Source organism: Sylvia atricapilla, chromosome 12 (assembly GCF_009819655.1).
Source record: "Sylvia atricapilla isolate bSylAtr1 chromosome 12, bSylAtr1.pri, whole genome shotgun sequence".
NCBI lineage: Eukaryota > Metazoa > Chordata > Aves > Passeriformes > Sylviidae > Sylvia > Sylvia atricapilla.
The window spans coordinates 3,026,696-3,043,735 of record NC_089151.1 but is presented as its reverse complement, the minus strand read 5'-3'; the positions used below and the strand labels follow the sequence as shown (position 1 = coordinate 3,043,735).

At 47.1% G+C, this 17,040-nt stretch overlaps 1 protein-coding gene across 2 annotated transcripts; it reads left to right on the top strand.

The window, feature by feature from the left end:
• The first annotated feature begins 1,934 nt into the window (after positions 1 to 1,934).
• Positions 1,935 to 15,420, top strand: MTHFSD (methenyltetrahydrofolate synthetase domain containing). 2 transcript variants are annotated; one of them, XM_066327512.1, is made up of 7 exons: positions 1,935 to 2,099; positions 2,747 to 2,860; positions 3,806 to 3,919; positions 5,646 to 5,736; positions 6,483 to 6,595; positions 6,808 to 6,933; positions 14,190 to 15,420. In XM_066327512.1, the coding sequence occupies exons 1-7, from the start codon at positions 1,962 to 1,964 to the stop codon at positions 14,703 to 14,705; spliced, it is 1,212 nt and encodes a 403-aa protein (XP_066183609.1). In that variant the 5' UTR covers positions 1,935 to 1,961; the 3' UTR covers positions 14,706 to 15,420. The 2 variants fall into 2 exon arrangements, with proteins under 2 accessions (XP_066183609.1, XP_066183610.1); XM_066327513.1 differs by lacking the exon at positions 2,747 to 2,860 and adding an exon at positions 2,587 to 2,700.
• The last annotated feature ends 1,620 nt before the right edge of the window (positions 15,421 to 17,040 follow it).

Below are 17,040 nucleotides of genomic sequence, written 5' to 3'. Positions count from 1 at the left end.
TTTTTTAGGTGTTTTCACAAGTTGTGGGTGTTTCGAAGGAGAGCTGTGCTTTATTTGTTTCAAAATCCCAGATACTTTTTTTAACCTCTTCCACTGAAATATTTGGATTCAGCTTCGTAAAAACGGATTTTAGAAGCTATTCGGGCACATCCAAAGATTGATTTAATTTATAAAGATGCAGCAGCCTTGTCTGCCTCCCAGAGAAAAAAGTTGTTTTGTTTTTTTTTCCTGTGGCATCTGTATGAGCTGCTCCAGGCTGCAGCGACAGAGAAGACCCCACAAAATGAATTTGGGGCAAATTTCAGCTCTGTGGAGACAAACCAGAGAATTGAACCAGCAAAGGACAAAAAAAAAAAAAAAAAAAAAGAAAAGCCACTTATCAGCCAACTCCTCATTTTTTTTTTTTTTTTAAGGCAAACTACCCTGATTTGTAGAAAACAGCTCGGGCCCTCTTTTCTGGAAGCAAATCCTGGGAAGGAACAGCTTTGCTGAGCGTGATGGAGAGAGCTGTAGGTGGTCTAGAAGGATCTCAGCCCTGCTTGATTGTTAATAGATTAATTACCAGCACCGCTGGGGTGGGGACATCGGGTGACAGTGGCCAGGCAGAGTGCTGGCACTGCCAACCCCATCATTCCAGCGGAGTCACCGGGAGTTTTCCGGGACTTGGAAGCTCAGGAATGAGCTTCAAACACCTCGGCCGGGCTCCACATGGGTGGTCTGCTGCGCCTGGAAGGATTCCCACTGCCTCCAGCAGCATTCCGAGCTAAGGAAAGGCTCTTCCCAAAGCCCATCGCAGCATCGACGCTCCAAACCCTTTTTTTTTTATTAGTAGTAGTATTATTTTGATGCTTACAAGTGAAAAGGTGAAGCCTCACCGCAGCATTTATCGCGATATGCATTAATCCAAATTTGGGGATCGCTGGGAGCTGGAGGGGGAAATATTCCTGGACTCGGCAGAGCCTTGGCCTTTGTGAAGAAAAAAAAACATGTCAAAAAAGGAGTTTGCATGTGCCCAGCTCCATCTGCAGCCTCTAAGGGAGGAAGATCCGAATTTATTCCCTTTTTTTGGGGTTGGCACGGCTCCGACAGGGGACGAGGGCCCGCAGCGTCCAGGCCAAGCGCAGGCCCTGAAGACATGTCACCTCCTTCCTGCCACACTTCAAAATAAACCTCATTGTTTCATTGTTCCCATGACCCCTGCAGCCCACTCCCTGAGGAATGTCGGGATTCTCAACGCCCTCCCTCTTCTTGGGGTGCTTTTAGGAGCACACGCTAATTCTATAAATAATAAATCGTGCAAGCACATCATTTATTATCCAATTAAAGGCGAGCAAGAAGCGAGCTTTCGGGAAGCCGGCAGACTGGGGATCCCACGCAGAGGCTGGATATTGTTTTAGTCACCACCAGCCAATTATAACTGGAAAAGTAATTAACGTGAGGGATTATTTGACAAAAAAGTGTGGTGGGTTTTTACCCCCAGCCATAAGACGTGGTATTTGCATAAGGAGGACGGAAATCTCACATTAATGCGCCAGCACAGCCCTTTTTAAAGTTTAATTCCAGAAATAAATTGGCCCCTGAGCGACTTTCCCTCAACCTGCTCGCCCAACTTTGCCTTTAAGGCGTTTTGAGCCCTCGGAGCCGCCGTAGCCGCCGCCACCGAGGGGGCGTGTCCAAGGGGAGGCTCCGCCCCTCAGCGCGGCCGTGGGGCGTGGTTTGGCGGCTGTTACGTCATTATTCGCGGCGGGCATGAGGAGGGCGTGGTTGTGATGTCACTGCTGAGGAAATAACGATGGGCGGTGCTTCGGTGACGTCACGGCGCGGCGGAGGCCGCGGGAATACGGGAGGGGATGGCGGTGACGTCACGGCGGGCGGGTGAGGGCGGCGATGGCGGTGACGTCACGGCGGGCGGGTGAGGGCGGCGATGGCGGTGACGTCACGGCGGGCGGGTGAGGGCGGCGATGGCGGGGCCGCGCCAGGCGCTGCCCTCGGCTCCCTCCTCCAAGTGGGACATCCGCGAGAAGGTGTGGGAGCACCTGGAGGCCTCCGGGCTGGCCGAGTTCCCGCGGCCCGTGCGCGGCCGCATCCCCAACTTCAAGGTACGGCGGCTGCCGGCAGCGCGCTGCTCCTTCCCTCCTCCGCCCGGGGCCCTGCCCGCGCCGCAGCCCAGGCCGGGAGCGGCCCCCAGTCCCCCCAGTTCCCCCCAGTTACCCTCCAGTTCCCCCCAGTTACCCTCCAGTTCCCCGGCCAAGCACCTCGCAGCCCTCCAAGCAAAGAAAACAAAACCACCTCGTCAATTATCGACACACAGAATGGTTTGGATTGGAATAGAACTTAAAGCTCATTCAGCAGGGACACCCTCCACTATCCCAGGTTGCTTTAAGCCCTGTCCAGCCCGGCCTGGGATATTTCCAGGGATTCCAGCCCGGCCTGGGATATTTCCAGGGATTAAGAGGAAATTAATAGCCCCTCAATTAAAAATCTGGGGAAATCAGCCTCTCTAGAGGGTGAAAAGTTCCAAATCGCCCATCTCTGCTGTGGGATCCTGGGTGATCGGCTGGTATTTTATATATTTTATGCGAACAGGGCGCCTCCCACGCTGCCACGAGGCTTCTGGGCTTGCAGGAGTTCCGGGCTGCCCGTAGAGTAAAAATAAACCCCGATGCTCCCCAGAGGAACGCCCGCTTCCTAACGCTGGAAGTAAGTGAAAAAAAATCCTCTCCTGTCGGCTCCTTCCCTCTCTCAGGGCTCCCTCCAGGCCGGCAGCTCTCTCGGGGAGCTGGATGTGTTCTGCCGAGCGCGGGAGGTGAAGGTGGATCCTGACAAGCCTCTGGAAGGTGCGCGGCTGGCGGCTCTGCAGGTAACCAGCCCCCAGGAGCAGCTGGGAGGGGACGGCAGAGCCTCAGCAGCGCCTGGCGCTGCGTCTGCAAAGGGTTTGGTGTGCTGCTTTTGTCAGCCTTGAGTCAACAGGTTGCGATGAAATGGGTTAGGTTGGAAGAGGTTTGGAAGGTGATTCAGTTCCAGACTCTTGGTATGGGCGGGGACACCTTCCACTAGCCCGGAGTGACTCCCAAGCCCTGTCCAACCTGGTCTTGGCACTTCCAGCCACAGCTTCTCTGGGTGCCTGTGCCAGGGCCTGCCCACCCTCACAGGGAGGAATTTCTCTCTAAAATCCAGCCTAGCCCTGCCCTTTGTCAGTTTGAAGCTATTAGCTCTTATAAAGCTATTTAGAGACCTACCTTGAAAGGAGGGGATGTCATTAAAGGTATGTCCTCAAATATCTTCAGATGTAGGTCTTAACTCTTATTTCTTCTTGTTTCTTCTTGGTTTTTTTATTCCCTTTTCCTATTCTCTCTTCCTATTCTCTCTTCCTATTCTCTCTTCCTATTCTCTCTTCCTATTCTCTCTTCCTATTCTCTCTTCCTATTCTCTCTTCCTATTCTCTCTTCCTATTCTCTCTTCCTATTCTCTCTTCCTATTCTCTCTTCCTATTCTCTCTTCCTATTCTCTCTTCCTATTCTCTCTTCCTATTCTCTCTTCCTATTCTCTCTTCCTATTCTCTTTTCTTCTTATTTCTTCCTATCTCTTCCTGCTTCTTCCCATTTCTTTTTATTTCTTCCTATTTCTTCTTTTTATGGAATTTTCCTGTATTGGAGGGAATTAATCTTACAAACACCACGCAATCAACGACACGAGCTACGGCATAAAAAATTTAAATGTTTGGTCATGCAGTTTTTTTTTACTGTGTGACAATAAAAATACCTCTTCAGTGTGAAATGAACCTTTTCATGTGGTTCCCCCCCAGGCAAGGAAGACTTTGCTGGTGCCCACCCCACGTCTGAGGACTGGGCTGTTCAATAGGATTGTTCCCCCTCCAGGTGCCACCAAGGAGATCCTGAGAAGATGTGCCACGTCTCAGGTGGGGATGAGGGATGAGGGAGGGCTGGATTAACTCCTGGGACACTGTGGGTTTAGGATGGACCAGCTGGAAGTTGGAAAACCTGAAATATCTTCCTGTTAGGATGTCATTCTCGTGTTTGTGTACCCAACTGTTATTGATAATATGGAAATCAGGGGGAAATTTAGTCTTAGCAGGACGGGATTGATATTTCTCTGATTTATTTCTCAGTGATTTATCTTGGAAAATGATGAGCGGCTTGAGGTGAGGTAGATCTTTCTTCATGCTCCCACATTCTGCAGTTTTGAGCTGCCAAACCCTCTGGGGAATATTTTCGTGCTCTCAGGTGTTACCAGATGGGAAAGACGTGGTTTGTTTTTAGGATACAACATCTAAAGAGCCGTGAATTGCGGCATTTGCACGCAGTGAGGCCCAGACACGTGGTGAGGTTTGGGGTTTGCAGCGCGGTCTCTTGCTGCCCTCTCGTGTTACAAATCTCACTGCACAGCTGGAGGCTTCGGCCAGAGAGCCCTGGCAGGGTTTATATCCATCTTTATTTGCCAGGAAAACTGGTACACCAAGAATGGGTCACGTCGTGGATTTATTTCCTCCTTTATCTCCTCCTAAAGGCAATAAAGGTCTGCAGCAACCCCATAAACAACTGGGGTTGTAAATGGCTGGTAATTAGTAGTGACTTTCTTTGTTGGAAGTTCTGTTGGAGTCATTAACTAATTAGGCTATTCAGGGCTGAAGAGCACTTTTGAAAGAGACCTTTCTCTTGGGCTGCTGTCTGATCTGGGCTCTCAGCACCACGTGTCTGGTTTTCCCCCCAGCCCACGAATGAAAAAACGCTGTTGGGCAGTTTGTATTTACAAAGCTCTGTGCAAACAATCCTCACCACACTGCTGGGAAAGTGCCTGATGGGCATTAGTGCAGATAGCCAGCCACAAATTACTGAATTCTTGGGGTTTGGGCTCTGCACAGAAAGCGTTGGGCTCTTTATTGTGATTTTAATGTGGTTAATTTATAATTAGCACCAAGTTGAGTTGGTGTGAGGAGTATTTATGCATATACTGTACAAATATATTGGGAGAGATTGAATCACAGATTATATTTTTAATATTTAAAAGCCCAAGTAAACATAATTTTTAATTTCTGCAATCTGAAGAGATTTTTTTTTGTTGAGAACAGATTGAGGAGGAGTGGGTGGAGCTGAACAGGGAGAGAGGGGAAGAAAAGAAATAATTGCATCACTTCGTGTAATTTCAGATTTCTTTGTGCTCTGCCTGTCTCCATCTAAATTAACTTTGTGATTTGTATTTCAGAATTAATTGAAGCATTTGTAGTGCTCTGGTATTCCTCAAGTTTTAAGAAGAGTAGGGAAGTGTAAATAGGAAGTGTCACTTGCCCTCATTTTTAGGAGCAGATTTCCAAAAAAGTGTTTTAAAATATCAGGTTTTGATCCTAAATAAATAACCTTCCTTCTAAAAGTGCCCACCTCCCTCAGCTCTCCTTGCAGTGTGCCAAAATTCTTGTCACTGTAGTAGGGAATCTATTCTAGGATTCCCTGGGGGATAACTTCCCAGACATGTACAGCTTGGCTAAACATGGAAGAGACACTTGGAAACGTGGGGAGTTACTTGGATTTATCAAAATATCCTGGATTTCTGCCTCAGTGCTTGGAAGAATTGTGCACTCTGCAAACCTCAAAATGCTGTTTTTTGGTTTGTTTTTCTTTTTCCTGCAGGGTGTCAGAGACTACAGCGTGCCTGTGGGGCTGGATGGGAAAGCACAAGTGGACCTGGTCGTTGTGGGATCAGTGGCTGTCTCTGAGAAAGGTAAGGAAAAACTTCCAGCAGAAAAGTCCCATTCCAGTGTCAGGAAGGGCACACTGCATGGCAGAGATTGGTCCTTGGAGCTGAGCTGAGTTTGGGTTCTGCCTCTCTGTGTGTGTGTGACAAATCCCTGCTCCCAGTCCCAGCAGGAAGCTCAGCACTGGGCTCAGAGATGTTCTGGCCTTCAGGAAAACTCTTGAGGCAAGCAAGTCTTTGTGTTTTAAAGGAATGCAAGCAGGCTCCTGGTCAGAGATCTGCTCTGTGTGAAAGGACATGTGTTAGAGCTGCTGATTCAGTACCTATCTGGGGAGCAGATTTTACATTTTCTAGTGTTTTGGAAACCTGCTGGTGCTGAAAAACTTTCCACTGACTTTATCCCTTGCCTAAAATAACACAGTTTTTATATGTGACCCAGACTCCTCTTTACCCACATTAACCTGTGTTGGACATGAATAGAAGGTTCTAAATACAATTGCCAAATAAACTGCTGTGTTAAGTGCATTCAGTTTGTTTATTCTGAATGGGAAGCTTCTGGAATCTTTTAGGAGCCATTGAAACTGATGTTTTATTTCCTTCCAGTGCTGATTTCAAGGAAAGTTGCACTCTGTGAGAGATGCTGATCTGATTTTTTCCAGAGTTACAACTCGCAGACTGCTCAGTTAATTACAGTATTTTAACAACTTTCCACTTTGCTGTTTGGGTTTGTTTGTTTTTGGGTTTTTTTTTCCCCCCACTTTTCTGTGCTTTAGGCTGGAGAATTGGCAAAGGGGAAGGTTATGCAGACATGGAATATGCAATGATGGTGGCCATGGGTGCAGTGCAGGAGGACACACCTGTGGTGACCATTGTGCACGACTGCCAGGTGAGTTCAGATGCCCAAATATCCCCCCTGCAGCAGGGAGGGAACTCTGGGGCACTTCCTGCTCTGTCTGGAGAGGAGACATGGAATGATGCTGGTTTGGCATCTTCATCCCCATTGTCTTTGATGGATTTTCATGTGACAAGGCATCAGGAATGGGGCACAGTTTTAGGGGGTTTGTTTTTTAGCTGCTTAACCAAACCTCTGCCTTGTAGGTGCTTGACATAGCAGAGGAGCTCATGGATGATCATGATTTAACTGTGGATTACATCCTCACTCCAACAAGGACTATCCAGACTAATTGCAAAAGGCCAAAACCTCAGGGAATAATGTGGCACAAGGCAAGTTTAATCTTAATTCAAGTGAAATCTTCAACCTTTGCTGCTGGTGCCTTACTGGTACCAATGACCTGCTGACAAGCCCCTAATTTTTACATATCAACATTTTTTTTTTAGTTAGAAATACTTGGTAAAAGAGCAACAAACAATACAACAGCATCTGTGTGCAGTGGGGGTTAAGGGGTCGTGGTTCTGTAGTGAGTTCAGTTTCCAAGGATAAATTTGTGGCTGGAGCTCGTTTTCAGGTGGAAGAACAGTGACTTAAACATGAATCTTCATTTATTGGTAATTCCACTACTATGGATTTGGCCTTTTCCCCCTGCCCAGTGTCAGAAACTTCCTCAGCTCCCCAAATAGTTTCAGAAAAAGCCTTGAGTGAATTGTTTTACTGGAGGTTCCTGCTGGGAAAACTTTTTCTTTGTCATTGGATTTTTGTTTCTAAAATCATCCAGTTAGGGAGCAGACACAATCCTGCATGAGGGAGTACAGCAGGAATGCTGAAATGAGGAATTGTGCACCCACATCTTGCAGAAACTGAGGAATTTTAAGGGAATATTCTCCCAGGGAAATCAAAAGCTGCTTGTGAAAATTTGCCAACCAGCAGAAAGAGTTAAATTTCTTTAGGTAATGTATCTACAACAAACAAATTCTATCCAGGACTATTTTTATTCCAGTGGTGGGAGAGCATTTTGCCCTGCCTGTGGTTGAGGATTTGAGGTTATAAATAAATAAATAACAGCTCTGTCTGTCCTAGTGCATTTTTTCCATTGAATTATTTTTGAATTGTAATTTTTTTTAGGATATTATTGAATGTAATTGTGTTGAAGGCCTACCCCTTGTGCTCCATCCATCTTGCCAACATACTTTTGATCAGTTTGTCTGCCTTGGTGTCAGACTTCTCAGTAAGTGGCCTTGCTGACACTTTTTTTAATTTCTTTTTCTGTGCCTTTAGCAGAAACTGAATTTTCTGCAGCTCTCACTGAGACTGGAGCACAGATTGACCCTTTATTTGACTATTTGAGTGTTGATTTAACACCTCAGGCTGTGTGGATTAAACAGGAATATTGGAGACCAGGCAGAGCAGGGATAATCATCACTTTTCTGTCTTTTTGGGACCAGAACAAAGTGTGGTGTGTATATGAAGAAGAAATTGCCATTATTCCCCAGGGAAATGAGTGACATTTATTTTGTGTTGGTACCTGGATGTTCAGCTCTTGCCCAGAGGGTTTGGAGGTGGGAGGTCTGGTTAATTTGATAGGGGCTATTTAAGTGTTTGTCCTTTGGATTTTGCTGGCTACTCCTGCATCATTTTCCCTCCATCCTTTTCTCCTTCAAATCCTGGCTTTGCTGCTCCTGAGAACAAAACTAAATGAACCAAGAGGCAGTGAGTAAATAAATCATCCACTTGTAAACATGTCAACAGCAATGAGCTTCACTTCATTATGAAGATGAGTGAGGTGGTAAAACCACATTGTAAAAAGAAAAAGTTGATCCTTTGTGAACAGGGCTGGATCAGGCCAGGACAGTGTTTAGGAGTTTGAAATCTGGGTGTTTGCAAATATGGGATTACAGGTAAGGATTGCTGTAAGGATTGCTGTGTGCACACTCTCGGTTTGCAGCTCCAGAGGGAAGGAGTGCTCACCCAGCAAACAAATCCAAACAAATCCATGGCTCCATTTCCCTGCTGCATTTTCCTGGAGGGCTCTTGTGTGTTCTGTGCTCTTGAAAGACCCTCAAGGATCTGGGAGAGCCACAATATCATCAATACCAAAGAATCATTATGGGCCACTCTAGAAACACTTGTAAAGCCACAGTGCTGGGGAGTGTTTGTGGAAGTTTTGTCCCTCTGAGGTCAGAGTTTTGGGACATCAGTTTGAGTTACTGGAGGGCAGCAAGAGCTGCTGAGAGCTGAGCACTCTGGAAAACTTCATTTGGATGCCAGTGGAGAATTATTTGGCTTCATCTGTCTTGAAAATACAACCCATTGTTTCTGGGAACTCTAAATTCATGAAGCTACTTGCTTTCTGGTTTAATATTTTCTGTGGGTAACTGTGATCTTTATCTGGGACACTGGCTATTATATTTGTCCCAATTATCAAGTTATTTGTGCTGTGCTTATTTTAAATTGAAACTGTACAGACAAATTATTTGGGTTCATAAAGAGGGAAGTGAGAATAGTTGGTGAGAAAATCACTATATTTTAGCAAGCATTTCCTTCTGGTTTTGAAATAATTCTTTTGCTGAGAATTTTATAGCAGTAGGAAAAGAATTTTCCTGAAATGAAACCAACTGGGGGGGAAATCCCAGTGGCAGAGATGGAAACCCTCTAACAACAAACTGCTTTGATTTAGGTCTTTGATAGAAAATTTGGAAAGGGAAGCTCAAAGAAATGCACTCATCCAAGCTGGCAAATCCTTTAGCAGAAGGAAATTGCAGTCAGTGCAGCCAAGGCTTTGTTTTGGTGTGTTTTTTTGGGATGGTGGGAGCAGGGGAATGCTCCCACACGTGGTCACACATCTCAGCACCTTTGCAAAGCTGAGCCTCTCTGCAGATTCCCTGGAATGCAGCTGGGCACGGAGGGATTCCAAGTGTGGGTTGCATAAGTTCCTCCTGAGGGACAGCAGCAGGCTCCACGGGCTGCCAGCTCCCAGAAATATGCCCTTGGATTGTGTGCACATATTTGGACATTTTGTGCAAATGAGTGATAAAATGTTCAACTCTGCTGGCCTTGTCTGGGCCACAACTCCCTGTTTGCTCAGAGCTCCTGGGAATGAGGGCACAGCATGGAAATTGGGGTCTGTCCTGGAGGTCTGGGACAGTTTGGGCTCAGAGCCCTGTGAGGATGGGCAGAGATGGACCTTGCAGACTCTTGCTCACCTCTTTGGAAGGGCTGATGGACCTGCAGCACTGGAGGTGTTTGCTGGTGTTTGCAGCCTGCCAGGGCAGCAGCATCAGTCTCCATCTTAAAATCATGGAGTGTTTTGGCTAGGAAGGGATTTGAAAGAGAATTCTATTCCAAACCCTTGCACGCCTTCCACTGTCCCAGGTTGCTCCAAACCCTGTCCAGCCTTTGGATATTTCCAGAAACAGGGCAGCTACAGCTTTTCTGGACACCCTGTGCAGGGCCTCCCCACCCTCACAGGGGAGAATTCATTCTCTATATCTAAACCAAATATTCCCCCTTCCATTCTGAGGCCATTCCCCCTGTCCTGTCACTGATGAACAGTCCCTCTCCTTCCTTCCTTCAGCTCATTCTGATCCTGGAAGGTGCAGGGATGTCTCCAGGCTGAATTTTCTCAGGGGAGGTGTCCCAGTTCTCCTACCAACTTTGTGGCCTCCTCTGGACTTGATCCAACATTCCATGTTTTGCTGATGCTGGGGACACCGGAGCTGAGCATGGTGAGGTCTCACAAAATCCACCTGTTCCTGTGTCAGTGAGAGGAGGAGCTGTGGGAAGCAGAATGGAATAGCAGGATCAGGAGAGTCTCCAATCCCATCCCATCCAACCCAATCTGCCTTCCCTGTGTGCCTCACTCCAGGGCTGCAGTGCTTCCAGGGAAATCTCAGCGCTGTTTGCCTTGGCCTGGGCTGCTCAGGGCTCAGCATTACTCACCCTGACAGAGGACAAACACATCCTTCATTCTCCCCAGCAAAACACTGGAAGTGGCTCAGGTCAGAGCAGTGTGGGAGCAGAGGGTGAGGGGAGCCCTGGTGTTCCAGCAGGGATGCTCCAAGATCTGCCACCACATCTTGGGATCAAACCAGGTGCCATAGCCATGGATACTCTGGGTTAAGATTTGTGTTGGCACTCAGCATCCAGGACATTTTTGTCAGGTTTCTGTCAGAAAGGAGCCACTTTTCCCTCCTCAGCTCATTTCCTAGTAATTGTGTGCCAGGAGAATTTATCTAGCCTGCTGTCCTCTTTCCCCAGGGCTCTCCCAGCCATGGCAGAGAGTAGGCAGGATTATTAAATGATAAATTGTCTTTGGTGGAGTTATTTTTAACCCAAATCACTTCAGAGTTTATGGCACAGACCCACAGGCACTTCTGTTGGCAAACCCCAGAGGGCTGAAGTTGGAATTGCTCTGGGAATTGGTGGTCAGGGGATAACAGGAAACTTCTTCAGCTTTGCTTTCACTACCAAAGCTAAATCCCAACCCTCAATCCAAAGTTTAAGAACATCAGTCAGTGCTTTGGCCTTGACTTTGGAGGGATGGGGGAAGCTTCCAGTGCTGGGTTTGACTGTGTTCACAGACCTGGATCAACCAGGCTTGGGCTGGAATGTCCCTTCAGTTCTGGCTTAGCCTAAAGCAGTGGGGACAGGGACAGAGACAGGGACAGGGCTGAGCAAGGCTGGGGAGGAGTGACCAGCCAGCACAGCACCCAGAAGTGTGCAGCTTGTTTGAAAGAGAGGAGGAATATCTTTGGCCTCTCTTCACATGGAAATAAATCCTTCCAATCCTCCACAGCTCACAGGACAAAAGGAATTTTTTGCATGATTGTAATTAGCAACACATTGTACTACCACTGGGTTCTTTTGTTTGCTCTTTTGCAACAGAGCAGAACAAGCTTTTTCCTTTCCCCTGCCACCCACTGCCCCTTTTGCCCTTTCAGTTCTCACCCCCAAAACCCCAAAAACCCAACGGATTTGTTTGTTGAATTGAAACCACAAATCGAGTTTCTGCCTTTCCATGGCATAAAAGTGAGAGAAAATAGGGAAGGGTTTAGAAGGTTTGACCCAGCTGAAATGTTCCCCTAGACCCCAGAGCAAAAAAAACTCCTTAAGGTAAATCCTCTGTGCCTCTTGTGACAGGAGGGTGGCAGAACTTGTCTAATGTTTTTTACCAATCTTTGTTAATACAAAATAAAAATTACAAGTCCTACATCAGCTGCCTTTGGTGCTGTAAGAATCTGTTGCTTTTGTGTCTGCACAGGGCTGGATTTTAAGGGAATGGTGGTGTTTGATCAGAACTTTAAAGAAAACAGTTCATAGCCCTTGTGAAAATTCCAGAATCATTGAGGTTGGGAAAAAACCTCCGGAATCATCAAGTCCAACCTGTGACTGATCCCAGACCAGACAACTGAGTGCCTTGTCCTGTCTTTCCTTAAACACCTCCAGGAATGGGGACTCCACCACCTCCCTGGGCAGTGATTCCAAAGTTTAATATCCCTGTGCAGAAATTCCTCCTAAAACATAAATGCTGTTGTCACTGCATCTTCCTGACGTTGCCAGGAGCCTGAAACAGTAGCTCCAAGAGCTGCACTCTGCTGCCAAAATCTGCTTAGTGACAGGAGATCCTTGTGGAAGTCTCTTAGAGGTTGTGGTGTTCCCTGGATTATCTAAATCCTGCCCTTGGATTGTCTTTGGAAGCCTAGGAATTCCAGAGTTTATCCTCTCAGTGCCCATCTCTGATTGCCCGAATCTCCAAAGCCCTGAGGGTTTGCCCTTGGTAGCATTTCCCTTTCTAACCAAAGACCCAGCCTTGGCAACTGAGCTGAATTTCAGGATGAAAGGAACTGTTCTTGGGAAGAGCTTGAGGTTGTGTTTTGGGCCCAGGAGTGATTTGGTTGCATGAGAACAGAAAAATGTTTTTCCTGTTTGGTTTAATTAGCATAGAGCTTTACATTTCACATCAGAATTTGACAGAGGACAACAAATGTTCTTAATTGTTGTCCAGGACAAACAAGAGATCCTTCAGCCCTTGGTTTGATGTTGTATCACTCAGGGAAGGGGAGTTTGCTGTCAAACACAGCACTTGGAATTCTTGGCTGAGAAAAAACAAATCAGCCCCAGAATGCATAGAGTAGTAACTGTGAAATCTGAAAATGATCTGCACCTTTCTGAGTGTGGAGGCTCCTGGAGCAAGTCCTCAGAGCAAGTCTTTGCTGTTTGATGTTGTGTTAGCAGAACTGGCACAGGCTTTATGGAATCATATTTTTATTTAGTCCCAGCCTGAAATAAAACCTGCGTGTTTGCTCTTCAGAAGATGAGCCCTGGAAGCATTAAGAGAATTCTGTTGAGTGATTTTCCTGTCACCCCATCCTGACACTGCCCCCACCCTGGCTTGGCTTTTCCTTGAGTCACTTCAGAGCTGGGCTCCTGTCCCCAGAGAGCTGAGCTTGATGTTGTGCAGATCCAGACTGGCTGTGACTGTAACTGTAGGAGCAGGAATTCAGAGGCTCTGGGATGAGTGAGATCTGAGCTGGGACATCTGCAGGCTGGGATGGACTGCTGCTGCTCCAGTGGCCCACTCACATTCTGGGCTATTAGCCTGGGTCTCTGCTAGCTCAAGCATCGCTTCCCCAGGCTCTGTTTCGCTCCCTAAATTTCAACATTGGATCTGGTGTTGATGGATGTTGGATTTGTCCAGCAGCCAAGCAGGAATTCCTCCTCCTTCCAAGCACAGTGTGCAAGCCAAGAGCTCGACCACATTAGCTGGGGAACCACTGCATTTCCTGCCAGTGTCTGAGTGCAGCCTGGGGCATCTCATGCCTCCCGTGGATGGGGTTCAGCTGTTGAGAGGAAGAGCCCTTCCAGAAAAGCTCTTTGGGAGCAGGGCATGGATGGATGGATGGGGGGAATAACGGGCTCACAGCGTGCAGTGTCCGAGCGCTTCCGTTCCCTGCTCCAGCCCAGCACATCCCTGTGGGCTGTGAGGAGCTGTGGGTGGTGTGGGAGCTGGGGTGGCACTCAGGGGACGTGCCCCAAGCAGGGGCTGTGCCTCCAGCTGGGCCCACATCCATAGGAGCCCTGCTCCAAGGCACGCTCCCGCTGCAGCTTCCACCATTGTGTGACCCAGCCCACGGGATATCCTGTGCTGGGGCAAAAGAGCACCAGGAGCTCTGCAGAATGGAAGTGTCTGAGGGATTGGCATGGATTCTGCCAGGGCAGGAGCCCCTCAGTCAAAGCAAACACAGGGGGACAACAAGGAGACAGCAGATCTGAAAGCACTCGGATAAATAAATGTCAAATGGGATAGTCCTGGCTTCAGTTGGGATTTGCCTGCTGGATCCACGCTGTGGTGCTCGCTTCAAGAGTTACTAATGTTTATTTTTGTCCTGCAGAGTGTATTTAGGGAGAGACTTCCCAATCAGGCCAGCAATTAGGAACAGTTGGAATGCTCTGGTACTCTGCGTGGCAGCAGGATAATAAGGTTCCTCTCTTTTTATGGCGCAAACAAGCCCTGAATGCTCGTCAGCTTTTTCTGGAAGGCAAGAAATCCTTTCATAATAATTACATCCATCTTCCTCCTTTTTAGGTCAGCTCTGAGATGCTGGGGAAAATCCCCATCCTCAAGACTCTTCGATGCAGGGAGGAGCAGGCTGGCAAGGATGTCACCCTCCGAGATGAACATCCAGCCTTGGCAAACACCAGCAGAGCAGCAGCTTCAAACAAGAAGGTGATGGCTGCAAATACCCAGCCATGGGCTGCTCCAGCCTCAGCTCCAGTGGGACAACCCCAGGTGGAAAGTGATCCTGGAAATCCCAAATCAGAGGGATCTGGCACAGTTACCACGGTGTATGTGGGGAACTTGCCTGGCAGCCTGAGAGTGAGCGAGCTGAAAAGTGCTCTGAGGGAGCTGCAGGTGATCCCTGTTGGATTGAACTGGCAGGGAGCACAGCACAGGGCTTTCCTGCATTACAGGGATCAGGGAGCTGCACACAGAGCTGTGGCCTCCTTGCAGGGCCTGAGCCTTGGGGGCAATGCTCTGAGAGCAGAGCTGGCCAAGAGCCAGAGGAGCAAAGGGCAAGGAGAAATCAGTAGTCACAAATGAGTAGGGGGGAGAAAAATAAACAAAAAAAAAGTTTTTATTGTTTTGTGAAAGTCAACTTGAAGTTTTAAGGTTTTTAGGAACCCTCAGGTTTAACAAAACCAAATTTCTGCACGGACAAGCAAAGGTTTGTCCCCACAGGTGAGAGAGGAGCCATTTCTCTAGAAACAATTGCCCACAAAGTACCCACACTTTGGTTTTGGTGCTGTTTGGTGTTTTTGTTAAGCCTGGCTTAAAGCCCTGCTCCTTGGCACCTGCAGCAATGTGGTTTCAGTCAGTCATTTAAGGTTAGACCTGCCGCTTTATACCTGTGAGGTTAAAAGCCAGCAGCAGGAAATCTGTCCTAAGGGTTACAATTCTGTTTAAAAAAAATGGGCTTTGCTTGTTGGAACTTTTAAATTTATTTTTTTTATAAAAACGGCCAAGGAGAGATAGATTGTCATTTTTGTGCTGGAAGAGTGACTGTGGAAACACTGGCTTAGTTCTAGTTCTTGTAAGAGCTGGAAACATCAGGTGGGAAAGATGGGAACCCTTTTCTCAGCTTTTGTAATTCAGCCCTTGGTAAACCTTATACTTCTTATTGCAGAGGAAAGCAAATCCCAGTTTTTTCTACTTTTCCCCAAAACTGCCTTTCTGATGTATCAGATAATTATGAAATAGCTGCTTTTCCTGATTGTCTGTTATAATGGCATGTGATTCCTTTGCCTCTGTGGAATAACGTTATTATTATTATTATTATTATTATTATTATTATTATTACCATGGTGGAAATGTAAAGTACATCATGGTCAGAACTCGTTGGTGCTCAGTCTGGCATGGAATTCTTTGGGAATTTGCTGGAGATTGTAGCAAAGTCTCTGTGCCTTTGTCTCCATCCCTGATGCTCTTCCCCATCATCAGTGATGAGGAGGGTGAGACAGCACCACACAATTTCTCCGGGTGGAAATACTCCCAGGCACTGTCCTGGACATGAACATCCCCTTTCAGTGCAATGGCCAATAATGATTTATCTGCTATGGCTCTTACTGCTTTTTTTTTCCCTCTTGGCTTCCCTATTCCTGAAAAACAAGTTGAATTTTGGCCCAACCATCCTTTTGAAACAGAAGCACTTTTGCCAGTGATGCTGGGCATGTAGTCAAAATAAGCATCTAAATGGATTTTTTTTTTTAAAGTAAGAATTGGAAACTTTTTTTTTTTTTTTTTTTTTTTAAGCCAGGGAGTAGTGTTAAGTATATTTTAAGCAGATTATTATGCCTCGAGGGTCAGCCATCTATTCAGTATTAAATAAAAAGTTCTCATCGTTGTCATGTGGCTCTGTAGGGAAGGGCTCAAGGAAAGATTTGGAGGAAGGGCTCGAGGAAAGCCCAGCACAGGAAGGAGCTGGAGCTGTTGGACAGAGTCCAGAGGAGGCTCCAGGATGAGCAGAGGGATGGAGCAGCTCTGCTGGGAGGAAAGGTGGAGAGAACTGGGATTGTTCACCTGGAGGAAGGAAGGTTTAGTGCTGAGCTCATGGTGGCTTCCCAAAGCCCAGTGGAGAGGGACATTGGATAAGGGCCTGGAGTGACAGGACAAGGGGGAATGGCTTCAAAGTGACAAAGGGCAGGGTTAGATGGGATACTGGGAGAAATTCTCCCTTGTGAGGATGGGAGGCCCTGGCCCAAATGCCCAGAGAAGCTGCCCCTGGATCCCTGGAAGTCTCCAAGGCCAGGCTGGACAGGGCTTGGAACAGCCTGGGATGGTGGGAGGTGTCCTTGTTCACAGCACAGGGCTTGGAATAAGATGATCTTTCCAATCCCTTCCAACCTAAACCATTCTGTCATTCTGTGAACTTCTTGTAAGGTCAGCAAAGGATCTGGAAAAAATCAGTAGTTCCATTGCATTCTTTGTAGAGCTCCAAACGATTTCCAGTATCACTCCAAATTCAGGCAAGCACTGCACAACCCTCTGCCTCTCATTTCAGGGCTGAGAGTCAGGGTTGTGTTACTACCCAAACACACTCACTGCATCAGCAGCTTCCAAAGCAGAGGAAAGAAAAGCAAAAAAATAATTATCCATCTCTGCCTGCCTCTTCCAAATGATGGCAAATTGAGTCATTTGCTATTCCTTTTCACTCTGGGATATTTCTTGCTCTGCTGAAGATGTCCAGGTGACCTTAGCAGTTAAAAAACAGTTACTCTGCCAAAGAAAACTTGCAGCATCTCAAACTTCTCCTGTTGCCATTTCAGGTGGAACCACCCTTTTCTGGTCACATTTGTGGGAATCACATCCTCTACCTTCTTTCCTTTCTTCCCATCTGAAGTTTCAGTGCAGATGTGTTTATGTGTTCTGTAAATGTGGG